Raw genomic sequence first — 26,528 nt, 5'->3', positions numbered from 1 at the left:
TCAGAGAATATTATAAAAATTACATGTCAACAAAATTGGGCAATATGGATGAAGTGGATAAATTCCTAGAAACATATAAACTACTAACAGTGAAACAGAGAGAAATAGAAAATTTGAACAGACTCATAACCAGGAAAGAAATAGATTCAGTCTTCAAAAATATCCCCACAAACTAAAGTCCAGGGCCAGATGGCTTCCTAGGGGAATTCTATCAAACATTTAAAGAAGAATTAATACCTGTTCTTCCCAAATTGTTCCAAAAAATAGAAAAGGGAGGAAAACTTCCAAAATCACTTTATGAGGCCAGCATTATCTTGATTCCAAAACCGGACAAAAGACCACACCAAAAAAAGAATTACCAAAAAGGGCCTGATGAACATGGATGCAAATATTCTATTTAACAAATGTTAAAATATTAAGTTATTAAATATTAAAATATCAAGGGTTGAATGTTAAATTCAAATATGTTAGAAGTTTCCTCCCCACCTCATCTGAGGCAATCACTGTTCTATTTCTACACTCAAAGATTAGCTTTGTCTATTTGTATGAAAGGAATCAAACACGCACCCTGCTGTCTGACCTCTTTTACTTATGGCGAGGTTGAGATTCACCCATGTTGTTACATATATCTGTAGTCTGTTCTCTTTTATTGCTGACTAGTCAGCCCATTGTATGACTACTAAGCCCACTTACCTATTTTATTTTCCATTTTCCTCTTGATGGAGTCTGCTTTTTTAAACAACACCCTCACTCATGCTCCCCCTCAACATTGCTATCTGAGGTGGAGGTCTGCCTCTCTCCAGGCTCACATCCATGCAGTAGGGCCTCTGCAGCCATCTGTTTCATCCCTTCCACTTACATGCAGCCCGGTTTCTGAGGGTGCAGAGGAGTCCCAGGTCATCCTGGATACCAACAGCATCTCAAAGGCTGGGGGAAGGTGGTCTTCTGGGAAAGCCAGGTCCTGGAAAGGAAACCATCTCTAGAGATGGTGGCTGTGGGAGAGTACAGAGGATTTTCCCTAAGAGTGTCTTTAACCGCCTGCCCCTGTCTGTTCTATGATTAACCAAAGACTTCCTGACTGTGCCCCTCCTTCTGTCACTTCAAGGTCCTGAGTCAGTATTTTAACTCTCCCCTAGGACACTGAGTGCCCTTCAGTACTCTACTGCTCAACACTTCACTTCTCCTTCAATGCGGTGCTCAACAATGGCTTTTAGGATTATGCTCCTCCTGGGTGGTGAGTGAGGGCCCTCAGGGCTGGGAAAAGCCTAGGGGGACATCTTTATCTGGTAGGACAGTCTGAGGCTGGTGGTTATCTCATATAGCTCTCTGGAGGAGCTGAGGACAGGGTGGGGTGGGGGGCCTAGTGTCCAGAGTCTTGTGTGGAAGGAAGAATGGTCTGGAATTAGGGGAAGGTCATAACCTGGGCAAAGATGAGAGAGGATGGACTAGAAGGTTATGCTTGGATGGAGGATAAGCTCCTTCTCCATAATTCCTCCTGTGATGGCCCTGGTGTTCGTGGTACGGGGGATAGGAGTCTGCCTCAGAGCCCAGGGAAGGGAAATGTGGGATATCACCTCCTTGGTCCTCCACATCGTTCATGTCCTGATTTCAGGAATGCCAGCCTAACCGCTGCCAAGAGAATAGTCCAGAAATGGAAAACTATCAGGACCACATTTGTGTGTCATTTGAAATCACTTACATGTCAGCTAAAAATCAGATTCCACACAAAAATCCAGATTGTCAGCTTCTCTTAAGAAATGGGATGGTCCAGAGCTCTGAACACTAGAGCCTGGTAATGGCTACTTCCTTTAAAAAGGTCATAGACTTTAAGAGCCCATCATTCCGGGGTCCTCACACAGACCAACTTCACCGACTGATGTCACCTCCCTGGTCTCTGAGGCATTTTGTCTGAGATCCTTGGCACCCTCCTACCTGTCAGGTCATAGAGCCTGTTTTCAGACTCAGAAATAGAATCATTCTTTGAAAGGAAGATGTGTTATGTGAAGCACCCTTGCATGTGGCCATAGTAGGGTTGCAGCACCTTCAACATCTGGCCTTTTCTCAGAGCCCCAGGGTTCAGGTGTCTGGACCCTGCCTGTCACTTCCTGGCCTGACGCTTTACCTCCTTAGAGCTTCCCTACTTTTGGGGTTGGATTTGACTCCTCTATCCAGAGACAGCTGGGATTTTAGTAGAAATGGGGAGGAGATACTGCTTGGGAGTGAAGGTTTTTGCAAAGGCCCTTGAACGAGGGGGTCTTCCCATGAAGTTGAGATTAGTCACCAGACAGGAGAATCTCAAGGGTCAAGAGAGTAGATTGGAATCCTGGCTGTATCAGTGACTTGCTATGCAGTTTGAAGCCAGTCAAAAAATAGTAATTAGTCATCTGCTAAGGACTGGGCACTGTACCAGGCACCACACAACACTGTTGCAGTCCTTGCTCTCTTAGAGCCTAGCACCAAGCGAGGGGCCTATGGGAAATCAAAATTATAAATAATTAGTCATAAAGTCCTCAGTCTTTCTCTAAATTGAGCCTCAGGGTCTCTGTATAATGAGAAGATGGAGGAGAACATCACTAGAAGGGTGACCCTATGCTCTAGTCTGTCTGGGCCAGTCCCAAAGACCCTGGTGTAGTTATTCATGGTGCCCCCTTCATTCTCAGAAGGTCTCAGTTGAGAATATAAATTTACGGACACTTTATCTTTATGGGACATGCCTGATCTAACAGACCAGGAGGTGACAGGCCTAATTTCAGATTGTGGATATCCTTTGAAATGTCCTTGAGGGGGCATTTCTCTGGATTGTCACTCTTTGTCTCGTGGGTTGATTATTTCTAGGGAGGAGGGAAACGGGAACCACACAGATGGCAAATCAGGAAACAAAGAAAAAGAGAACACCCTTCTCCTGGGCAGATGAACTGGACTGGGGTGGGCATCAAGATCCCAAGAAGTCAGGGGCCCAGAGGAGATGGAGCTTTTCTGACTGTCCCACAACCCCGTCTCACCTCCCTCTCCGTATTCCTCAGTCCTGGCTTCTTATCATGGATTCAACTTGGATGTGGAGGAGCCCATGGTCTTTCAAGAGAATGGAGCTGGCTTTGGACAGAGCGTGGCCCAGCTTGGCGGATCTAGGTAGGCCAGGCCCACTTCCCCGACTTCTATCCCCTTCAACCCGCAGGGGAATTGCTGATCGCGGTATGCTCAGGAGGTATCCTGGAGGAAGGGCAGCATGGGCAAGAAGCCTGTCCATCACTCCTCTGAGGCCTCTGACCCCACTACTTACTAATTCACAATCCCAGGAAAGGCCGCATGCTCCGGACAAGACCCTGCGTCAGCTGGGAGGTCTCGAATCTGTTTTTCTGTGACCAGTACAGGTGACCAGACTACAGTGTTTTGTAGTCTTCCTCTTGAAATTATTAATAACTTAATCTTAGCCTTTGTGCTTTGTAAGTAAAGACCGATGGGACAGTGGAGATGTGTAGGGCTTTGGAGGCTTGGCTCTTATTCAGCCTGACCTTCCAGGGAATGTTTCTCAGCTGCTGCCCTCAGCCCCTGGCGTGAGCTGAGCAAGGTCAGACTCGGCTTAGGTGCAGGGTCGCCCAGTCCTATGAGGGTTTGCCCTGGCTCCGTGAGTATCCCTATGCCTGAGGGAAAGCAACACCAAAGAGCAAACAGGAAATAGCAGGACAGATAGAGAGGAGGATTGCCAAAAAACAAAACAAAACAAAAAACACCCCCCAAACCCTAAAACACCTTTCCCCCCCCCCCATGAACAAGAGGCCCTGCATTTTTATTTTACTCTGGGTGGAATAAAATGAGTGAAGGTACAAATTAGGTACCTCACTCTGCCTCCAGGAGCTCGCATTCGCAGGTCCCAGTGACAGGGACCCAAGATGTTGAAGTGACCATGTGATACAAGCATAACTAAAGTCTGGGAGGCATAGGAAGGGAGGGATCAAACCTGGGAGGGAATTCCAGGAGGGCTTCACACAGGAGGTGGCATTGGCAATGAGCCTGGGAGTGCAGGAAGATTCCATTGACCAACAGGTAGCATCATGAGGTCACTCAGTTCTACAGGCACATCCATCCCCCCTCCTCACCCAGCTGGCTGGCGGGGAAAAATGCCAAGTGCCAGAGTTTTGTCTTTGTCTGTTTGGGAATACAGAGCTCGTAGACTGAAGTGCACAAACTTGAATCGTCCAACTGATGAATTTTTCCTGTGTACAGCCAAGTGACCGCAGCCTAGATCAGGGTGTGGAACATCTTCAGCTCCCTCCCCTGGGTTCCCTTTGGGTCCTTCCTGTGGACACAGAATCCAAAGATAGTCACTGCCCCACTTCCATCACCATCAGTTTGTGTTCAGGCCCTATTGATAACTATATATATGCATATAACTATTGATTGACCACTGTTCCCCAATATTTACAATAAAGTAAATAATATATATTGGATGACATTCTGATTGCTACACAGTTAGTGTTTTTCCTGGTTTCTGTTGAATCATAACCCAAATACTGAAAAGATAAGCCTGTGTGTAAGAAGGAATGGAGGAGATAAAGAAAAACCTGCAGATCAATGGTTAAGATCATGAGTTTGTTCACCATTTATGCCACTATTTCCAAACTGCTACATCTGCTACGTCTCTGTCTCCTTTGGTCTTCATCAGCAAGTCTCAGACACGCAGGAATTTCAGCTTTCCGTAAAGGGATAGCTTTCTAAAGGAACCTTTAAATGCTAACTTAACAAGGCTTGCTCGGCTAATTAATTAAAATACAGCAGTATTTGTCTAGTTTTCTCATGTGAATGGAGAGATTATTGATATATACTTCTTTTCCAAACTTAAAAAATTCCCTCCTTTCAAGGAATTCTGCAAAAATTATTGCACTAACAGGACTATAGATATTCATATGGATTCTGATACTGCTGCTTTAGATTGTCCAACTTAAATTATTTATATTTAAATTGTCCAATTAATTACAGAATCATCTATCTGTCTTGATAACTCATGGCTTTAGGAGATTTTTCCATCTAACCTGAGGTGATCTATTTCTTGGGTGGCTCAGGATAACGCACCCCAGAAACAAAATGCACTTACCTATGGCTGGGAAATGCTGTTTTTGCTTTGAATAGTTTTATTTTTGGCGAATGCAAAAAACCAACAACACTCAAACCATTTGTGTATATAAGTACACATTTATTTATGTGTACACGCACACAAACAAAAAGTTCAGCATGCTCCTCAGCACACGTGGGGTAAACTCAGACCCTCATAGTTGAATAGCCTCATGAGTGGCAAATGCAGAGAGCTTCCCTCTCAAAGTCTCACTTCCCTGTACATAGCGATACTTCCTCACCTGAAGCGTCCTGTGCCCTTACCCCTCCTGCAACTATATGTCATGCTTGTGCCTTCAGACTCGTGGTGGGAGCCCCCCTGGAGGTGGTGGCGGTCAACCAAACAGGAAGGTTGTATGACTGTGTGGCTGCCACTGGCCTATGTCAACCCATACCACTGCACAGTGAGTGACTCTAACCAAGACTTGCGGCCCTCAATCTTCCTATACCGCGGTTTCCTTCCTATTGCCTTGGTTTCTGGGAACTCTGACTCTCTCCCCCAAATGAGGGCATGGCCATGAGTGTGATCATGTGTACCTACCCTCTCAGCACCCCCAGATGCTGTGAACATGTCCCTGGGTCTGTCCCTGTCAGCCTCCACCAGTCGCCCCTGGCTGCTGGTGAGTCTCCCTGAGTCACAAGAGGGTCACAAGGGAAGGGTGAAGGTAGGGCAGGGGTCAGGGGAGGATGGGGCTGAAGGAGATGAGTATGGAGAGTTCTGGGGGCCTCTTTGATCACACAGGTCTCTGCCCTTAGGCCTGTGGCCCAACCATGCACAGAGCCTGTGGGGAGAATATGCATGCAGAAGGCTTTTGCCTCCTGTTGGACTCCCATCTGCAGACCATTTGGACAGTACCTGCTGCACTACCTGGTAGGTCCCTTTGGAAACAGTGATTCGATGTGAGCACATGCTGGCACTGAAGAGTGAGCAGATCATAAGACCGTAGTTTGGCTTCCTATGTCCGTGGCCCCTTCCCAGAGGCCTCATCAAGCCCAAGTAGGTCTGGGAAAATGGTTTGGTCTAGCAGGAAGGGCAACTGACAAAAGGAACTCTAAGTTGGTTGAAGGGAGAAAGTTCCGATGGGGCAGAAGTTAGCATCACAGTGCTGGCTTCAGGAGGCATGAGGGTCTCACAGTCATCAACAGGTGCAGGGATGTTTCTTGGGCTTTCCAAGAGGAATGGCCTTGGATGCTGAAAATATGATGAGGATAATAGTTCCAAGGATAGAAGAAGGAGGCAGTTCTGCATCCTTCAGTGCTGAGCTTTAAGGGTATCAAATGATAGGGCCATGGAAAATGTAATGTTCAATTTTTCCAACACTGATGTCTTCCACAGCAAGAATGTGTTGGGGACTCTAAGCAGCAGATGAGAGTCAGTCTGAATAAGTTTGTCTTCTGTGTCCTTGGGGCAAGTGACTGTGCCCTGGTCTTTAATTTCCTCACTGGTTAACTGGGTCTTAATAAAGATTCTTATGAGGATTAAAAGATTTGATAAACATCGAGTGCTTAGATCTTGCTTGACACATAATATGTGAATACCAATATGACTGATCTTCTAGCTAGGACCATGTGTTTGCACTAGGAGGAAGAGATAGTGGGCTCCAAGTGAGAGGCCACTCAAGGTGCTGACTGAGCAATGCTTTGGACTAGAGAAGGCATGATGCCAGGTGTAGTGGACTTTTAGGAAAAGGTGAAATTGCAGCAGAAACGCCTCCCACCCAAATTGTGAGAGTAGAGTCTACAGAGGGCACAGAGAGAGTGGCGGAAGGGTATCCAGGACTCTTGGGGCTACCATGACCTGCCTGGGATGTCTGTGCAGCCAGGGTAGGGAATGTGGCATTTAAGCACTAGGAGGTCTCTTCTCCCAGATGTCTCCATGACTCATGAGGTGGGATTCCTGATGAAAATGGAACATGGGAGCATAAGCCTGGTATAGGCAAAGCAGGTTTGAGTAGAGTAGATAGAAGGGATTGGGTGCCACACAATGCCTGATGCCTGGTGTACATCGTTATTGCATCCTCACAAGAGCTGAGCTCTTGCTGTTAGGAAGTGAGCCCAGAGCTGGAGCCAACCTTGCCTTATTGATTTGGTCTTCTTTTCAGAAGGCGCTCAGCTATAGCCTGATGCCTGCTGTTTGAAGCCCAATAGATACAGTAAAAGTAACAAGAAAGAGAAGTGATATTGTAAGGGAACTTGCCACCGTCCCGGCCTGAGAGAGGATAGGAGGGGCGGTTTTTTGGTGCAGTTAACAAAGTGAGCACAAGTGCAATATGTGGGAGATGGGGGCCTTCAGCCACCCAGCTGTGGGGGATATCAGATGAGGAGGGTGGAACTGAGGGCTTCTTGGTCGCCACAAGGGGGGCTGAATTTCCTGGTCAAGAAAACAGGAAAGGAAGTGAGCTTCCATTTCTTCTCAGCAAGGGTGAAATACCAACTGGTTTCACAGGGGTAATGGGGGAGGTGTGGGGAGCAAGGAGAAAGTATTTTTGCTTCAGTGGTAAGAGGCCAGCTGCTACAGTTCAGCATCACACCTCATTACTGTTTGTGGTGGCCCGATTTCCCACCACCCTGGGAGAACACAGGATGAGGGGCACAGGAAACTGGACACACTACCACCTGTGTCCTTCACACAGGCCACAAGCCCTTGTGTGAGTTTGGGGTCAATCTGAAGTGTCTTATTTGTTTATGGGTGATTTTCCACTATGGTGGACTCCAAGAGGGCAGGAATGGCAATTTTTTAAAAAATAACTTACTTGTTCAGCCCTGCTCTCTACAAGCCTGGGAGATTATGACACCTTTTAAACTGTACTCTGAGCTGTGCAATAGCAGTGGTGCATGAGAAATGTTAGCAAAAGTTCTGAAAAAAACCACAATGTTTTACAAAAAAGATCACAGTGTAACCTACTAGTGCTTCTAGGCAATTGCCACAATTCCAGGCAATTCTGGTAAGGGATGGTATCTTTTTTTAAACTGTCGTTTTAGACCAGATTTCCTGAGAAATAGACTCTGATCCTCATTCAACAATATTCTTGGGAGCAATAGTTCTGAGAGCATCAGCCAGCGGTCATCACAACAAGTGCACTCCTTAATTCTCATCACTATTTAGCCCATCCCCTCACCTACCTCCCTTCTGGGTACCTTCAGTTTGTTCCTTTTGGTCATGAGTCTCTTCCCCCCTTTATCTGTCTGACTGTCTCTCTGTTTCTGCTTGTTGTTTTATTTCTTAAAGTGTTTATGTATACAATGGAATATTACTCAGCCATTAAAAACGACAAATACCCACCATTTTCTTATGTGGATGGAACTGGAGGGTATTATGCTGAGTGAAATAAGTCAATCGGAGAAGGACAAATATTATATAGTCTCATTCATTTGGGGAATAGAAAAAATAGTGACAGGGAATAAAGGGGAAAGGAGAAAAAATGAGTGGGAAATATCAGAAAGGGAGACAGAACATGAGAGACTCCTAACTCCAGGAAATGAACTAGGGGTGGGGGAAGGGGCGGTGGGTGGGGGAGGGGGTGACTGGGTGACAGGCACTGAGGGGGGCACTTGATGGAATGAGCACTGGGTGTTATTCTATATGCTGGCAAATTGAACACCAATAAAAAATAAATTTACAAAAAAAAAAAAGTGTGGGCAACGGATTTAGGTATTCTCTGTGGAGGGTGTGGGAACTGGATGGGAACTGTTTCCTAGGCCAAGAATGGCCCCTTAACTCTGTGGAGCAGGAAGGGTTTCTGGGCCCTGGGAGACAGCTGAGACTCACATATGTATCTGTGTTTCCTTCCTTCTTCTCTACAGAGTGTCCAAGTCAAGGGATGGACATTGTCTTCCTGATTGATGGTTCTGGCAGCATTTATGAAAGTAGCTTCAAGCAGATGAAGGACTTTGTGAAGGCTGTGATGGGACATTTTGAGGGCACCAACACCCTGGTGAAGACTGGGTCCCTGAGGCCTGGGGAGTGGGGCGCGAGTGAGAGTTGCCTTGGGGAAGGCCAACCTAGGAGGAGGCCTGGTATTGCTGGGGGTTGGTTCAGTGGACCCCTGCCATGGTGGGGCTAAGTGTCCTAGTGCAGGGCTGATTTGAACCCCGACCTGAGGAAATTCCCCCATGGAAATTAGTATGTCCACACATGGCCTAGGAAATACACTTTTTTACTGTTTACAAGCATGGAAACAAATGTTTTGCTGTGAAATTAGACTGAAGGTGTCTTGGCCAAATAATTAATGATTTCTTTATTATGTTTTCCATGTAACTCAAGATTTATCTTATTATTTTATTTCCCAGTAATTAGTGTATAGTGTGCAGAAATTCTTGAAAAGTGAGGAAATACAGCCTACAAGTTGTTATGAAATTTTCTAAAAATCCAAGTTTAAGAATATTGAGGTTGGCAAGGTTATTCCTTGCAAACTATGAAAGAAGCATTGTTTGGTTTTGATCTTCTAGTGTTCTTTTGGGGCCAAATTTCTCCTGGGTTTTAGCCTCAAAAACACATGGGAAATGGTTTGTAAATCCAAAGTTATTCCAAGATAAGAAGTTTACTAAAGAATAACTCCTGGAAAAAAAACAAAAACAAAAAAAGAATAACTCCTGAGCCCCAGGGCCTTTCTCTTGTCCTTTGCAGTTCTCACTGATACAGTACTCCCACCTCCTGAAGATCCACTTCACCTTCACGCAATTCCAGAACAGCTGGAACCCTCTGAGCCTAGTGGATCCCATTGTCCAGCTGAAAGGCCTGACATATACAGCCACGGGCATCCGGAAAGTGGTGTAAGTTCCGCCTTCTGCCTCATGTGTGTATGCCACACCACTTCCTCATGCTGGTGTGCACAGTCCTTCTCCAGGGTTGGGAACTCTGGGGAAAGGGGCTCAAAAGGGAAATAAGGGAGCTTAGGTGGGGACATCCTTGGAGTGTTCCCCCAATATAGGAACGTTCTGCAGTGTTTCTCTTTGCCTGGCCTTGGATGGCTGGAGCTTGGTTCCACCTGGGCAGCCAGAGACTTGGGCTTTGATTCAGACACATCTGAGTTCTCATTCTGGCTCCCCGCCGGTGACCTGGGCAATCCTGGGAGGTACTGACTGTTTCTATGTCTCAACAAACTCTCAAATGAGGATAAACTTACAACTTGGTTGTAAAGATGAAAGCAGATAACATTCATGCAATGCCTCTGCACAAGAAGTGTTAGCTAAGTGTTTGGCATTTTATCCAGAGAAGCGTGAACCCCCTTTTTTACCTCCCTGGCAGAGACTTGGGAATTGTTGCTAAGCGTCTTCTTTGTGCCTCTCTCCCCACCCACTCTACCCACACGTTCCTCCTCCATGTGAGCTTTCTGCATTAACTGAGTGCTTACCATGTACTTGTCTAGCATTGGGTGCTAGGCCACCCAGGAAGAAATAAGTTATTGGTGTGGCCAGAACAGAAGATGTGTCTCTCATGGGAAATGACTGGGCTGGAAGTCTGGGAACTCCAGCCTCCTGAGTGCCTCCCTGGGGGTGGTGTTGGAGAAGTGCTGAACAAGGGATGCTCCTGCCAGATGTACCCTCTCTATTTCTGGGTGGCTTTTCTGCTTTTAACACTGACCTCATGGGACTGGACAATCAAGAGGAATGCCTCTGTCTCTTGAGTTGAAAGTCACACAGGAGTGGCATCCCTTCCTAGCCCTCGGAGCTCCTGTCAGTGGTGGGTGGTGGTGTGGTTCTCATCAACATCCATCCTGCTCCCATCACCCAGAACAGCAGGTTCCTCACTCCCCAAGGCCAAGCCCATCTCAGGGGCTCTCTGCCAATGACTATTTTTTGTTCATCTTATTTTTAGAAGTTGCAAAAAAGATAAATATTCAATAACCTTTAGGCCATTTTTGGAAAAAAAAATATTAGAGTTACTCTACCAATCACTTCACAGTATTTTAGCAAAAAAGGATTAGTACAAATGAATAAACAAATCCCTCCAGTAAAATACAGGGTCATTTTTATCTTTGTCTTTATTCAGACAGATTTCATATAGTCACATTGTTGGCAGAAACTAGTTTCATCCTACCTTTCTTTTCTTTTTTTTTTTTCATGTGTTATATAAACCTATGCCATGTTGCTCTATTGTTTCCCTTTGAAACGGCTGTGTACTTTCTCACTAAGCAACTAATTTGCTGAACCTTTCCTGATGTTGGATGTTTAGGTTGTTTAATCATTGTAACAGCTACGTAACATAGAATTAATGCTTACCGGTAGGCCATTCACTGTTTAAAAGATTTACCTTGGGGTGCCTGGGCAGGTCAGTCCATTAAGTGTTCAACTCTTATTTCTACTCAGGTCATGATCTTAAGGTCCTGACATTGAGCCATGTGTGTGGCTTTGCACTGAGGGTGGAGACTGCTTGAGATCCCTATTCACACCTCACCCAAAATTGTGAATATAATAGAAGGGCTAAGGCGATTTCCTAACATGGCTTACAGAGTCTGAAAGCACCAGAGCTCCCCAGTCTCTCCAGATGAGTTTCTAGAGCTATTTATTCCTTTCCAGAATCAATTTAATCTCCAGAGAATCATCTCCTTTTCTTCCCTTACAGGGAAGAACTGTTTCATAGTAAGAATGGGGCCCGTAAAAGTGCCAAGAAGGTCCTCATTGTCATCACAGATGGGCGGAAATACAGAGACCCCCTGGAGTACAGCGACGTCATCCCCCAGGCAGAGAGAGCTGGCATCATCCGCTATGCCATTGGGGTATGTCCTCTTCCTCATGTCTCCCTCGGACTCAGGCTGCACCTCACCAGGGAAGAAAGGCTGGCGGGCTCCTCCTCAGCGGCCTCTCTGCCACAGGTGGGAGATGCTTTCTGGAACCCCACTGCCAAGCAGGAGCTGGACAACATTGGCTCAGAGCCGGCTCAGGACCATGTGTTCAGGGTGGACAACTTTGCAGCACTTAGCAGCATCCAGGAGCAGCTGCAGGAGAAGATCTTTGCACTCGAAGGTAAAGGCAGGGTGCGCTTGGGTCTTGGAATTGAAAGGTTCCAGACCCCGTTGTCCTCGCAATTCTGTGGGTCCATCCCTAGTCACAGCTCACCCAAAATTGTGCCCCAGACCTGAGCTTCAGATTCATTCTTCTCCTTCTGCTCTGAGTCCTTGTGGTCTCCTGGCCCCCACCGCCTGAGTGACCTGTTTCCCTACAGGAACCCAGTCGACGACAAGCAGCTCTTTCCAACATGAGATGTCACAAGAAGGCTTCAGTTCAGTACTCACAATGGTAGGTGGAGCACATACCTAACACCGGGCACCAATCCTGAGCCAGCCCTGTGCTGGGAGCTGGGAACCAAAAGTAAAGAAGATAACGGATTCTGTCTTCAAGGTCACTGTTTGGAGAGACACATATAGGCAGTGAATGGAGGTGCTAGGAGCACAGCAGAGAACGGATAGTCAAGGTTCTTGCTCTCATAGGCACATATCCAGTGGGAGGAGACAACAAAAATCTTCAGATGTTGCTAGGTGTCAGATTAGAGCAGGAGAGGTGATCAAAGGAGACCTGAGGAGTGACAACTGAGGCGTAAAGATGAGAAAAGGTTACCCTGGAAAAATCTGGAAGAGATTGCACCAGGTAGAGAACAAAGCAACTGCAAAGGTCCTGAGGCATGAACAAGGTTACTGTACTAGAGAGATAGATGGGCCAGCACAGCTGGAACAGAGTGAGTGACGGAGGTGGAAAGATGGGAAAGGCTGTCATGCAGGTGAAAGAAACGGGAATATAGCATGACTTGTGTGAAAGTAGATGTGTGCTCAAACTATCCAGAGGGGTTTGCTTCAAAGTAATTTTGGGGGTGACTTAGGGGGACACAGAAATAAAACAAAATTGGTCATGAATTGATTTTGAAGCTAGGTCATGGGTACTTAGGAAGTCATTATGCTCTTCTTATTACTTTGGTATATGTCCTCAATTATCGGTAATCAAAAGCTTTAAAACGGCAATAAACAAAGTATGCTGAGGAGGAAACGCCTATCACTCCCTGTGGGAGCCAAAGAAGACCTCCCAGAGGAGGTGAGGTTGAGCTTGACTCTTCCCAAGGGAGGAGCTGAGTCCCATAAAGAGAGAAGAGAGAGGTGTCGAGGTCAATTGCTTCATGTGTTTAAAACATCGGGCAACTCCACAGGTTTCACAGGGTAGGACAGCCCTAGATGCCATCCTCAGGGGGTGGTGACTGAGAGTCATCCTGGTTTGCCAGCAGGGTGGTGGCTATACGCTTGGTTCAGAGGAAACCTAATCTGGGACACTAAGGATGGAGTAGAGAAGAGCAAACTGGAAGGGCAGAAAGGGAGGTGGGTGAGGAGAGATGGGACTTGTAGGAACAATGGCACTGGGGACGGACTGAGAGACATTAGGAGTGCGGGACACTGAAGCTGCTGAAGAGCACTAAGGAGGGAGAAAGAGAATTGGAAATAATGAGCAGAGTCTGTGGCAGGCCTTGCTTTGGAAGAGGCATTGTCTTCTTTTGGCTCAGGCCTGCTCAGCCCTGGATCCTTTCCTCCCAGGATGGACCAGTTCTGGGGGCTGTGGGGAGCTTCAGCTGGTCTGGAGGTGCCTTCCTGTACCCTCCAAAGACGAGCCCCACTTTCATCAACATATCTCAAGAGAATGTGGACATGAGGGACTCTTACCTGGGTGAGAACAGGCCATGGTTGTGGGCACAGGTGGGAGATGAGCTGCCTGGGGGTCAGGAGCTCAGGGGGTGGGCAGGAAGCCTTTGTGCTGAGGCCTGCCTTCCTCAGGTTACTCCGCTGAGCTGGCCTTTTGGAAGGGAGTACAGAGCCTGATCCTGGGGGCCCCCCGCCATCAGCACACCGGGAAGGTTGTCATCTTCACTCAGGCATCTGAGCAATGGAGGCCAAAGGCTGAAGTCTCAGGGACCCAGGTTGGGTGTTGAGGAAGCCAGAGCAGAACCTGAGGGTGGCAGCGCCTCTAGGGGCCCAGAGGGAGATGAAGGGCCTTGGGGACCCATCGAGGAAGGCCCTCGTGGCTGGGGGGAAGTGGGACCTGTCCCAGAGGGTGTACCTGTGGCAGGAGCAGGCAAGGTGACTTCAGGCTCTGCCCTGCAGATTGGCTCCTACTTTGGGGCCTCCCTCTGCACAGTGGATGTGGATAGAGATGGCAACACTGACCTCGTCCTCATCGGGGCTCCCAATTACTACGAGCCGACCCAGGGGGGCCAGGTGTCTGTGTGCCCCTTGCCCCAGGGGGTGAGTGTCTGATGAGCCTGGGCTGAGTGGGGCCTTGGGTGTGGGGTAGAGGGATGACCTCGGTTGGGACCTGACACTGGTTTTGTCCTGCAGAGGGCGAAGTGGCAGTGTGAGGTCATTCTCCGTGGAGAGCAAGGCCACCCCTGGGGCCGTTTTGGGGCAGCCCTGACACTGCTGGGCGATGTGAATGGGGACAAGCTGACAGACGTGGCCATCGGAGCGCCAGGAGAGCAGGAGAACCGAGGTGCTGTCTACCTATTTCATGGAACCTCAGGACTGGGCATCAGCCCCTCACACAGCCAGGTGAGGCCACTACCTGCAGCCTCTTCAGTTCCACCTCCTTTTGCAGGTGTCAGATATGCCTGGTGCTGTGTCTTGTCACTGACCTTAGCAGTAGCCATGCTCCTTTTGGGGGTTTAGTGCCCTGAGTGTCACCGGGCCCACCCAGCGCCAATTATCTCTCCTTTCTCCTTTGGCTCCAAACAGACTTGATTCTGTTGTGGGCAGCTCAGTGGCCCTGGGTCAAATGCCTGGCCAGCCACGTCAGCTCTGTGGCCTTACACGGGTGACTGATTTAGCCTCTGTGAGTCTTAGTTTCCTCCTATGAAACAGTAGATGAAAAACTCCATAGGTTCTTGGAAAGCCGGCTGAGTGGAGCGCTAAGCCTTCTGTTCATCGGAGGTTTATGAGGGAACATACAAACGATGAGTGAATGAACTATTATATTTCTATGGTGACACTTTTTCTTGTCATGAGCCTGCACCCTCATGACAAGTTGGACCAAAGGAGCTCCCCTCTCTCTGCCTGGGTCCCTGGAGCCTCACTATGCTTGCTTTTCATTCCTACCCTCTCATCTGTCCTTTTCAATATTTCTGGTCAGATGTGCCATGGCTGCAGTCTCCTTCAAAATCTTTCTTGTCAAACCTGGCAAATGACCTCCCCTTGACTTCCACTTCTCCTTTCCCTCTCTGGCCAGCGGATTGCAGGCTCCCAGCTCTCCCCTACACTCCAGTACTTTGGGCAGTCGCTGAGTGGGGGTCAGGACCTCACCCACGATGGACTGGTGGACCTGGCTGTGGGGGCCCAGGGACAGGTGCTGCTGCTCAGGTGACAACTCCCCACATCCCACTCTTGCCCACTGTGTGTCCAATTCAGCAAGCTGCCCCCTCCCTTCTACTCACTGAGTTCAGAGTTGGGGCCTCAGCCCCTGCATACACCCTCAGGAGTCAGCCGGTGCTGAATGTGGGAGTGACCATGAGATTCACGCCCTCGGAGGTGGCAAAGGCTGTGCACCAGTGCTGGGAAGAGGTGCCCTCCGCCCTGGAAGCTGGGAATGCCACAGTCTGTTTCACTATCCAGAAAAGCTCACTGGACCAGCTAGGTGAGTCTCTTTCCATGGGACACAGCCCCTTACTCCCCGAGAGACCCCCACCCCTATCCTCAGGAGAGAGTGGGCCTAGGAATCCAGATGCCACCTCTACATCCATGCAGCTGCTGGCATTGGGAACCTGGGTCCCTTCTCTCCCCTGCTCCCCATACCCAATCCAGTCGCTGTATCTGTAGGATACGTCTGGAGTCTGCCCACTTCTCTCCACCAGCCCTAGCCACTTGCTGCCTTGAGGCCACCACTTCTCTATCCTACCTGTACTTTGAACTGTTTCCTTCCATGTCTGTTCTTGCACCCTCCCACCCTTTCTCCACAGAGAAACTAGAGGGATTGATCCTAAAGCAGAAATCTAGCGTCCTCACTTGCCTGGTTAACACCTTCAGGACCATATTTCTCTATCTTCCTTTCCACATCTATCCGAGCACCCAACACAGCTCTGGCCCATAGGAAGTGCTCAGCAAATATTTGTTGCATGATAAACAAAAACAGAACATCCGAGGTTCTCTTGGGCTTTTCATCTTCTGTTCCCCTGTTGTGCTTCAGGTGATGTGCAAAGCTCTGTCAGGTATGACCTGGCATTAGACCCAGGCCGTCTGATTTCTCGTGCCATTTTTGATGAGACCAAGAACTGGACTTTGACTCGAAGAAAAACCCTGGGGATGGGAGATTACTGTGAAACCATTAAGCTGCTTTTACCAGTAAGGGCTTTGGGATCTGGGAAAGGGAGGGGGAGAAGGAGCCCAAGGTGAGCTTCTGACATCTCTGCTCCCTGTTGAGTGAGGTGAGAAGGGGGGCGAGACTGGGGGCTGGAGAGAGGAAAGTTGCGGCCAAAGAGCCTGGCCCCATAGCTTGGACAGAATTTTGTCCAGACAGCAGGAAATGGATGCAGTTGAGGAGAAGGGCCAGTGGTGGAAAGTAGGAAGGATCTTGAGGTTCTTGAAAGCTCCTTTTCCCTCAGGACTGTGTGGAGGACGTGGTGAGTCCCATCATCCTACGCCTCAACTTATCCTTGGTTGGGGAGCCCATCCCCTCAGCTCAGAACCTTCGCCCTGTGCTGGCTGTGGGCTCACAGGACCTCTTCACTGCCTCTGTGAGTCTTCCAATGAAGTCCCAGGGATGTACTGACTTCACTGTGTCTCAGTGTGCTCAAGAACCTGTTGTGGTTCTCAGCTTCCCATCAACCACTTCAAGTCCGTGGTGCCTCCACCCAGTCACCAAAGCCCTGCCGAGCTTGGACCCTTACACACATCCCAGCTGGTCACCACTTTACCTCCACAGAAACTCTCTGATTCTCATTCTCCAAATCCGTCCCAGCTTTTCTCATTCCCACCTTTGTGCCTTTGTCCATGTTGTGTCTTCAACTTGGGAAACATTTCCTGCACTCCACTCAAAGTTCCTCTGTAGTCCTCAAAGCCCCAGTCTTATCTCCCTCTCTTTTGAAAATCACATTCAGCATCTGTCACTTCTTCTCTGGCTTCCTATTACATCATGGTGATACTAATTATTACACGCCTGGCATCTACTTTTGTGGCTCTCCTGAAACTGTGGGTTCTGTGAGTACAAGAACTCTGTCTAATTCATCTGTAGTTTGCACTTTTCCCAACCCCAAACCCAACCCAGAACCTGTCCCTCACTGACGCTTAATAATGTTTGTTGAATCATTGTTCCAGTGTGAGTTGGACTTAACTCCGCAACTTTTGTTCCTGAAGCCAAGGAGCTTATTCTTTTCCATTCTAACTGCACCCTAATGCTCCACTTGTGGTCAGTGTCTAGCACAGTGTTGTGTGTGGGGTTGGTGCTCAGTAATATTCAATAATGAGCACTCAGGATGAGCGGGAATGGAGAAAGAAAAAGACACGGATGGGAAGAGGCTCTACTGTTTTGCTGCAGCTCCCCTTTGAGAAGAACTGTGGACAAGATCACTTCTGCGAGGGGGACCTGAGTGTCAATCTCAGCTTCTCAAGGTGAGCTCTATGTCCTCTCCCTTCTAGACCCTGCAGCTTTTGGGTCTCCCATCAACTTGGGATGAGAAGTGCTTCTGGTTCCCTTTGCTTCTCCTTCTAACAGAGAACTTACATTTTGGTTGGTATGTTCTCATTTCAGGAGTTCCCACAGTCCTGCCCCTACCGCTGATCCAGGTCCAATCCATTTCCTGTGGAGTCTCTTTTTCACTTTTGTCCTTCCTCCTCCAGCCTGCAGACCCTGGTGGTAGGGAGCTCCTTGGAGCTCAATGTGACAGTGACTCTGTGGAATGAGGGTGAGGATTCCTATGGAACTGTGATCCACTTCTACTACCCAGCGGGGCTGTCCTATCGAAGAGTGTTAGGAACCCAGGTAAATAGCTGTCTTGGGCTCTAGTGGCCGAGTCCTCTTCCTTCCCCTGGGTTATAGTGGGTTCCTTTGAATTCTTCTACGATGAAATACAAACACACACACACATACACACACACAATTCTGGAGGAGAAGAGAGAGAGAGGTGCATATAGCAGATGTATAGTTTAATGAATAATATTAAGCAAATAGTATCCAGGTCAAGAAATAATGCACTGCTATCACCCCCCAGAAACCCTCCTGTGCCTTTCCTCAAATAACCTCACTCTCTCCCCAAGGTAATCATTATCCTGAGTTTGTGGTAATCATTTCCTTGTATATTTTATGGTTTTACCACGCATGAGTACATCCTTGGAAAAATGGTGGAGTTTTGTGAATATTTGAAATTTATGGAAACATCTGTTCTTTTGTATATTTATTCCTTTCTTTAACACATGTTTGTGAAATTCATCCATGTTGTTGCTTGTGGCTGTAGAATATTTTTGTTGTATGTAGAATCCCTTTGTATGACAATACCACAATTTATTTACCCATTCCGCAATTTTAAAAAAAAAGGTGTTATTTAAATACTAGTTAGCTGACGTTTAGTGTAATATTGCTTTCAGGATGTGATTCATCACTTTATTAAAACACCCAGTGCTCATTACAACAAGACTCTCCTTAATGTCCATCACTCATTTAGCCTATTGTCATCGCATCTCTCCTGGGGGCAACCTTCGTTTGTTCTCTATAGTTGAACTTCTATGGTTTGCCTCCCTCTCTTTTCTCCCCCTTCCCTCGTGTTCACCTGTTTTGTATATTAATTCCATGTAGGAATGAAATTACATGTGCTGTATTTTTTGTAGAGTACAGATCTCTTACCTCTTTGGTTATGTGTATTCCTAGGTATCTTATGGAATTTTGTGCAATTGTAAATGGGTTCAATTTCTCAATTTCTTTTTCTGCTGCTTCATGATTGCTGTGTAGAAATGCAACAGATTTCTGTATATTAAATTTATATTCTGTGACTTTACTGAATTTGTTTATCAGTTCCAGGCATTTTTTGTAGGAGTCATTCAGGTTTCCTACATAGAGTATCATGTCCTCTTCAAAGAGTGGAAGTTTGACTTCTTTCTTATGACTTGGATGCCTTTTATTTCTTTTTTGTTGTTTGATTGTCAAGGCTAGGATCTCCAGTACTATGTTAAACAAGAATGATATGAGTGGACATCTGTAACCATTCTACAATTTTTGATCATTTGAGTTGTTCCCTGATTTTGGCCATTACTCTTCGTGAGGATGTATCTCGGTGCACCTATAGATAATATTTGGGAGGCATTTGCCACGTATGGAATTGCTTGATCTTGGGTCTGTATATCTTCAAATATAATCAGTAGAGACAAAACTTTTGCACCTATTTGTGCTTCTGTTAGCAGTGTATTAGAGTTCCTGTGGCTTTCCATCCACCGTACTGCTTGGCATTGCCAGACATTTATTTATTTTTATTTTTAAGAATTTTTTTTTTTTAGTAAAGATTCCACTCATTTATTTATGAGACACACACATACACACACACAGAGAGAGAGAGAGAGAGAGAGAGAGAGAGCCAGAGACATTGGCTGAGGGAGAAGCCGGCTCCCCTTAAGGAGCAGGATGCAGGACTCTCTCCCAGGACCCCGGGATCACACCCTGAGTGAAGGCAGAGGCACACCTCTGAGCCACGCAGGCATCCCCATTGTCAGACTTTTGAATTTTTGCTCATCTGGTGATATTTCCTTACAGTTTAATTTGCATTTCTTTCTTTCTTTTTAGATTCTATTTCTTTATTTGACAGAGAGAGATAGCTAGAGAGATTCTGAAGGGGAGAGGCGTCGTGAGGAGGGTGAGGGAAAAGCACGCACACTTTCTCTCTCTCTCTTTCTCTCTTTCTTCTCTCTCTCTCTCTCTCTCTCTCTCTCTCTCGTACGCGCTCATGCCCACACATACACACTGAGCAGAGAGCTCCACCAGGGGCTTGATCCCAGGACGCTTGGATCATGACCTGAGCTGAAGGCAGACCCTTAATTGACTGAGCCACCCAGGGGCTCCTTAATTTGCATTTCCTTAATGAAGTTGAGCATCTTTTCATCTGTTTCCTGGTCTTATTGATTTCCTCTACTAGGAAGTACCTGTGCAATCTTTTCCTTATCCTTCTATTGAGTTCTCCATAGTTTACTTGCTTTGATTTTTTATTTAAATTCGAGTTAGTTAACATAAACTGTATTATTAGATTCAGGAGTAGAATTTAGTGATTCACTGGTTGCCTATAACACCAGTAGTCATTCCATCAAGTGCCCTCCTTAATGCCCATCTCTCAATTACTCCATCCCGCCACCCACATACTTTTCTTAATTGCAAGAGTTCTTTAATATTCTGGTTGCCAGTACTTTCCCAGTTATATGTGTTCAGATATATTTTCCAGCCCTATGGCTTCTCTTTTCAGTCTCTTCATAGTGTCTTTTAATAAACCAAATGTATTAATTTGATTGTGCTGGATTTTCACCAAAACTTTTCCTTTAGGTTTAGTTTTTTTATGTTCTGATCTTGTCTAAAAAATACTCCCCTATTCCAAGGTTATGAAGACATCCCCCTTTATTACCTTAAAAACTCAATAAGTTTCCTTTTCACATGAAATCTTTAATCCAGTTGGAATTTAAAGTATGGAGCGAGGTGGAAATCTAATGTTTTGTTTTTGTTTTTCTGTTTGCTTGACCTTATTTGCACGGGCCACTTTTCCTAGCACCATTTATTGAAAAGTCTGTCCTTTCTCCCACTGCTCTACAATGCCACCACTGTTATATATCAAGCCCATATATGCATGTCGGTAATGGTTTTTCATTTGTTTTCCTCCTCGGGAAGCAACCCCATCAGCGCCCACTGCGCTTGGCATGTGAGGCTGTGCCCACTGGGAATGAGGGCCTGAGGAGCAGCAGCTGTAGCATCAACCATCCCATCTTCCATGAGGGCACTAAGGTGAGTGCTTCCCCCAAATCCTCCTCACTCTCCTCCCTTGTCCTGACCCACTTCCTCCCTTACTCCCCCATGACCTGCCTGATCTCCATTCTTTCCTTCTCCTTCCCTCAGGGCATCTTCATAGTCACATTTGACGTTTCCTACAAGGCCACTCTGGGCAACAAGTTGCTCCTGAGGGCTAATGCAAGCAGGTGAGTCCACGTGTATCCCTCACTCTTTCATCTCATGCCTCAGGCAGAGATTTCTCTCCTGGATTCCTTCCCAATGAGGCTCCCCTCTCTCTGTCTCCAGTGAGAATAATAAGCCTTCAACCAGCAAGACCACCTCTCAGCTGGAGCTCCCAGTGAAATATGCTGTCTACATGGTGATCAGCAGGTGTGGACCTTTAACCTTTCTCTAAGCCTAGTACCTCCTCTTGCAGCTCAGGCTGCTCTTTAAGGGTTAGCCTTCTAATTCCTTTCATGGGACCAGCCGTATATTTATGGCACAATAACATATACCATATGCTTCTTGCTTCTCCTCTGATGAATTAGGAGACACACACTTTGTTTCCCCGTGCACTCTTCGTCTCTCTCCAAAGTGCAGGTTTCCTCTAATATTAGGCCAATTCTATTCTTGTGCGAAATATGAGCGTGCTCACACAAAACTAACTAGATTAAGATCAAGGGTTTTATGAGACCTCTGAAGTGGGGAATGTGGTTTGTCACCACACAGAGCAAAGAAAAGGTACGGTTTTCACACAACTAAGGGGAGACCAGAGATGTGAGTAACTGCTGAGAAAGTCTCTAAGAGTCCAAGGTTGTGTCAGGCCCCAGGAAAGTCAAGTGCAAGGCTGTTGTTCTCAGTTCTGAAGGTGGCTGGAGGAGCAGGGGCAGGCCAGCTTGCAAGCAGGGCAAGGAGCTTCACATACTTGGCTAACCTCCAAAGGTTTAGAGAGTTGGTCAGAAGCTCATAATATTGTCATAGGACAGAATTTGCTACCACTGTTTCTGCTGATGACAGTGTGATGTCACTGACAGTCACATCCGTTGGAAACTGTGGGGGCCCGTAGAGTTTCTGTATGGCTGGCCTTGCTTTTGTACACTCGATGCTGGTGATATGTGTAGTAACCCTCCTGGTTTGCTTGATTCCACTGAGACCTTAGATGTAACTGTGGCTTTTTAACTGTTGAATCTGCAGAGCCAAGCACACAGCCAGGCATAGGGTAAATGTATACTGAAGGAAACTGGGGATGGATACATTAATGGTTGGATAGATGGATGAATGGATGGATGCATGGATTGAGGAAAAGCCACTGCAGCCTGGAACATTCATGTCTACCAGGGGCTTGTGTTCAGGCACCACCCTTCCTCATTTAGTTAACTTCCTCAGACTAGCCACATCTATTTTCTTCATTCCATCACAGAGGGACCATCACTGCATTTATCTCTGAGTGATCCAACCATGATTCCCTCAAGCTCCCCTAGGCATATTTGTTCTGGTAGCAGCCTCTGCAAGCATTACCTGAGGCCAACCATATACCTAGTAGAGGAGAAAGCCATGCGAACACCTTTTTTCCCATGGGAAAGTGTTTAAATGTTATGAGAGGTAATGTTTAAGTTGGGCCTTTAGGTGAAAATTTCCAGAAGGGGAGTGGTAAGGATGTTCCAAGCAAGGAAAGAACTTGAACAGAGTTATGAGGATATGAAAGAGCCCAAGGTATCAAAGGACAAGCTAGCAGTTCTGGGTGACTGGGGCAAATGCCACAGGAGAGGAGCCTGTGGGGATCATAATTATTTCACTGGTCGTCATCTTTTGCGGGGCCCAGCAGAGCCCTTGGCAGTAGACTGGGGCACAGCTAAGGGTGGCTACAGGGCTACTGCTCACCAATAAGCCCTCTCTCTCTCTAGGCAGGAAGACTCTACCAAGTACTTCAACTTTTCAACTTCTGATGAGAAGAGCAAGAAAGAAGCTGAGCATCGGTATCGTGTGAGAGGCCAAGGAACATGCATATCTTCCCTCCCATGGTGCTGCTAATATTGGGAGCTGGTGGGAGAAAGGAAGAGGAGCCAAGGGCTAGGTTCAGGAGAGAAGTAGGATTGGGGCTGCTCCAGGGACCAGGATAATGTTCCGTTTCCATTGTCTGCAGGTGAATAATCTGAGTCAGCGAGATGTGGCCATCAGCATTAATGTCTGGGTTCCTATCCTGTTGAATGGTGTGGCTGTGTGGCATGTGCCTTTGCTGAACCACTCACAGGTGCCTGCTTGCCTACCTAACTCTCCAGAGTCTGACCCTACAGTGCCTCACACCCTCTCATCAGTGAAGTGTTGATCATTCTGTGGTCATTTCTCTCTCACTAGAGTCTCACTTGTGTGTCGGAGAGGGAACCTCCTCAGGATCCTGACTTCCTGACCCAGATCCCAGGGAGTCTTGTATTGGTGAGAGAGACCCTGGATTTCCATTGGGGAATACAGGGCAATGCACTTGCTAGGATGGAGATCTATCTATCTATCTATCTATCTATCTATCTATCTATCTATCATCTATGTTTTATAATTGTTCATCTCTTCCTCACGCCAAACCTGACAGACTTCATTTTTTCCTGTGTTTCTTGCCTCAACTTCCTTCCCCTCCTGTCCCCAGAACTGCTCCATTGCTGACTGCCTGAAGATCCACTGTGACCTCCCTTCCGTTGGCATCCAGGAGGAACTTGAGTTCACCCTGAAGGGCAACCTCAACTTTGGCTGGGTCAGCCAGGTGTGTAGGCCCAACAGCAGAGTCCCTCTCTTGAATTTGGGTGGTACCAGATAAGTCTGTGCCCTTCCTCAAGTCAAGAGTTTAGTTGATCTCTGAGCCCTTTCCCAGCGCTACTTCCGCAGCTATGCCTGTGTGTATTGCAGACATTGCAGAAGAAGGTATTGGTCGTGAGTGTGGCTGAAATCACGTTCAACAGATCTGTGTATTCTCAGCTTCCAGGACAAGAGGCATTCTTGAGAGCTCAGGTAGTGACTATGTGGTAGGCAGCAGCCAGGCTGGTAAGAGGGTTCCTAATGCTAAATCTGTCGTGCTGTGTGGGAGGCTCAGAAGCCTGGAGGGAGGAAGGATGAAGGTCCATCAGCAGGAGAGTTTTCCCAAGCCTTTAAGTGTTTCTGTATCTCACACTTTGGAGAAAGGGATGGAGGGGAGGAAGTTAAAGGTTGGAGAACCTAGGAAGAGTCTGGGACAGCAAGAATTCTGAAACTTTCTGATGAGATCACCTCCACTCCAGATGGAGACGGTGCTGGAGAAGTATGAGGTCTACAACCCCATCCCCATTATTGCCGGAAGCTCTGTGGGAGGACTGCTGCTGTTGGCCCTCATCACAGCCATCCTGTACAAGGTGAATGTTTTCATCCTGCTTTTGACACCACCAGCAATTTGATCCCACTCTTCTTTCTATAGTGTAAGAAAGAGCTCAACTTGGATATAGGTGCACCTTCTTGCTAAATCTCTGCGTGTAAGAGGTCCCCTTCTACTTATGACATCACTGGTCCCCCATTGGCCCCTGCGTCCATGCCTTCTTCCATGTCTGATTCTCCTGCATCCTTTAATTGCTGTCCCTGTTTTTTCCACCCTCTTCTTCCTGTCTTCTATATTCTCGTTTTCCTCAGGACATGTTTCCCTTCACAGCAGATTGTAATATAAAAGCAGTGGCCTGGATTTTGTGTTGATACCACCGCTGATTCTTTCCATGCGTCTAAGCAGTGCCTAGTCCATGCTGAGTGTTGATTTCTCATTCTGAAGGTGATTCCCCCCAGCTCACAGATCATTTTAAGGTCTAAATGACACAGTGTGTCTGAAGATTCTAGTGTAGTGCCTGAACATAGTAAGGGTTCCAGAAATGGTGATCCCTCTCCATCCCCAGCCTTCTCCTTTCCTTTCTTTCCTTTTTAAAAAAAGATTTTATTTATTTATTTGAGAGAGACAGACAGTGATAGCGACTGAGAGCACAAGCAAGGGCAGTGGCAGAGGGTGAGGGAGAAGCCGACCCCCCCACCCCGAGTAAGGCGCCCCATGGAGGACTTTGTCCCTGGACCCTGAGGTCTTGATCTGAGCTGAAGGCAGACAGACTGAACCACTCAGGGCCCCACTTTTCTTTCTTCCACTGGATTTCCTAATTCTCTTTTCCTTTTCCCCACAGGTTGGCTTCTTCAAACGTCAGTATAAGGAAATGATGGCTGAAGCAAATGGACAGGTTGCCCCGGAAAATGGGACATCAGATCCTCAAGTTGCCCAATAAGCATCTACCCCCTATTGTCCATTGGACCTGTTATCCTCTGAGAGGTTTCCTGGCCCTCTTACTCCCATCTAAGTCAGGCCTGCAGGGGGAGAAATGTTCCATGTGAGGGAGGCTAGGGTCAGGCTGCTTTCTCTCTCTCTGGGAGAAAGCAATGTGTTCACACAAAGTGCCTTGCTTGGGAAGGGCCATTTGTCTCGTCAAGGCTGCAACTGGAAACTCCTGAAGGTGTCTGTCACCATGACCGTGGAAGGACTTGATTTGAATTTCTACTTAGAAATACACGAACAATAGCCTCAGGCTCTAGTCTCTCTTCCTTCACTAACCACCAGTGATATTTCTAAAATATAGTATTAAATAAGCCACAGTCTGAATCTATCTTTAGTGGCTCCCTATAATTTGCAGGATAATATCTGAACTCTCTAGCTTGATGTTAGAAATCCAGTGTTGCGGCAGCCCGGTGGCTCAGTGGTTTAGCGCCCCCCTTCAGTCCAGGGCCTGATCCTGGGGACCTGGGATCCAGTCCCACGTCAGGCTCCCTGCATGGAGCCTGCTTCTCCCTCTGCCTGTGTCTCTGCCTCTGTCTCTCTGTGTATTTCTCATGAATCAATAAATAAAATGTAAAAGAAAGAAAGAAAAAAAGGAAGGAAGGAAGAAAGAAAGAAATCCCGTGTCATTTCCAGTGGGTGGGGCTTTGAAGCACACCATGAGTTGCTCTGTGTCTCCCTATCATCCTCATTACTATTCAAATACTGTCAATATCAGGCCTTTGTTGCAGGAATCTGTGTCAAGATTTCCCAAACTGAGTGGAAATAAAATGTATATATTGGAATTTGTAGACTTGACTTCAGCGTTTGTCAGAATTGCCACCTGGGATGGAACAATACAACTCCAGCAGGGGTATTACCCCAGTGCCACTTTGGTTCACCTAGTTCTAGCATCTTTCAGAGATGAAGAGGCCAGGATACTTCCATCTTTTGAGGTTGCATATATAGTAAATGAAGAAATATTGAAATAATTGTAAAAGGCTCACATTCGTTTTATTTGCATTTGTAAGAGTTGCTATTTTGTTGTGTTGTATCCCCAAATAACAAAAATGTATCAATGAATGGCTCAAAAATGTTTTATTGAAGCATAAAAAATGTGATTAAAAAAGTAAACTGCTGCAACTTAGAAAAATGTCATCAAAATCAATATTGAATGAGATTCCAGTGCACATTTAGTATAGGGATA

General features: G+C 46.9%; 1 protein-coding gene across 2 annotated transcripts; it reads left to right on the top strand.

Moving 5' to 3' along the window:
- Positions 1-1,094: 1,094 nt before the first annotated feature.
- LOC112929349 (integrin alpha-D-like) lies at positions 1,095-26,133 on the top strand. 2 transcript variants are annotated; one of them, XM_072753424.1, is made up of 30 exons: positions 1,095-1,234; positions 3,024-3,129; positions 5,410-5,513; positions 5,659-5,729; positions 5,866-5,980; positions 8,914-9,044; positions 9,737-9,882; positions 11,675-11,828; positions 11,925-12,075; positions 12,275-12,348; positions 13,626-13,755; positions 13,863-14,005; positions 14,190-14,330; positions 14,424-14,633; positions 15,307-15,437; positions 15,554-15,711; positions 16,261-16,415; positions 16,676-16,807; positions 17,608-17,681; positions 17,910-18,051; positions 20,926-21,039; positions 21,151-21,230; positions 21,331-21,414; positions 22,929-23,007; positions 23,168-23,275; positions 23,380-23,457; positions 23,663-23,776; positions 23,920-24,021; positions 24,288-24,398; positions 25,200-26,133. In XM_072753424.1, the coding sequence occupies exons 1-30, from the start codon at positions 1,189-1,191 to the stop codon at positions 25,296-25,298; spliced, it is 3,483 nt and encodes a 1,160-aa protein (XP_072609525.1). In that variant the 5' UTR covers positions 1,095-1,188; the 3' UTR covers positions 25,299-26,133. The 2 variants fall into 2 exon arrangements, with proteins under 2 accessions (XP_072609525.1, XP_072609524.1); XM_072753423.1 differs by having other exon boundaries at positions 1,113-1,234; positions 11,675-12,075.
- The last annotated feature ends 395 nt before the right edge of the window (positions 26,134-26,528 follow it).

The sequence above is a fragment of the Vulpes vulpes genome, chromosome 3, assembly GCF_048418805.1.
Source record: "Vulpes vulpes isolate BD-2025 chromosome 3, VulVul3, whole genome shotgun sequence".
NCBI lineage: Eukaryota > Metazoa > Chordata > Mammalia > Carnivora > Canidae > Vulpes > Vulpes vulpes.
Note: the sequence above shows the minus strand (reverse complement) of the source record. Positions and strands in the feature narration are given on the sequence as shown.

Coding starts and splice junctions, on each gene's coding strand:
- LOC112929349 (XM_072753423.1), top strand. CDS start 1,189: ATGCGGTGCTCAACAATGGCTTTTAGGATTATGCTCCTCCTGGGTG. Junction 5,730..5,865: donor CCAGTCGCCCCTGGCTGCTG/GTGAGTCTCCCT, acceptor CTCTGCCCTTAG/GCCTGTGGCCCAACCATGCA. Junction 12,076..12,274: donor GAAGATCTTTGCACTCGAAG/GTAAAGGCAGGG, acceptor GTTTCCCTACAG/GAACCCAGTCGACGACAAGC.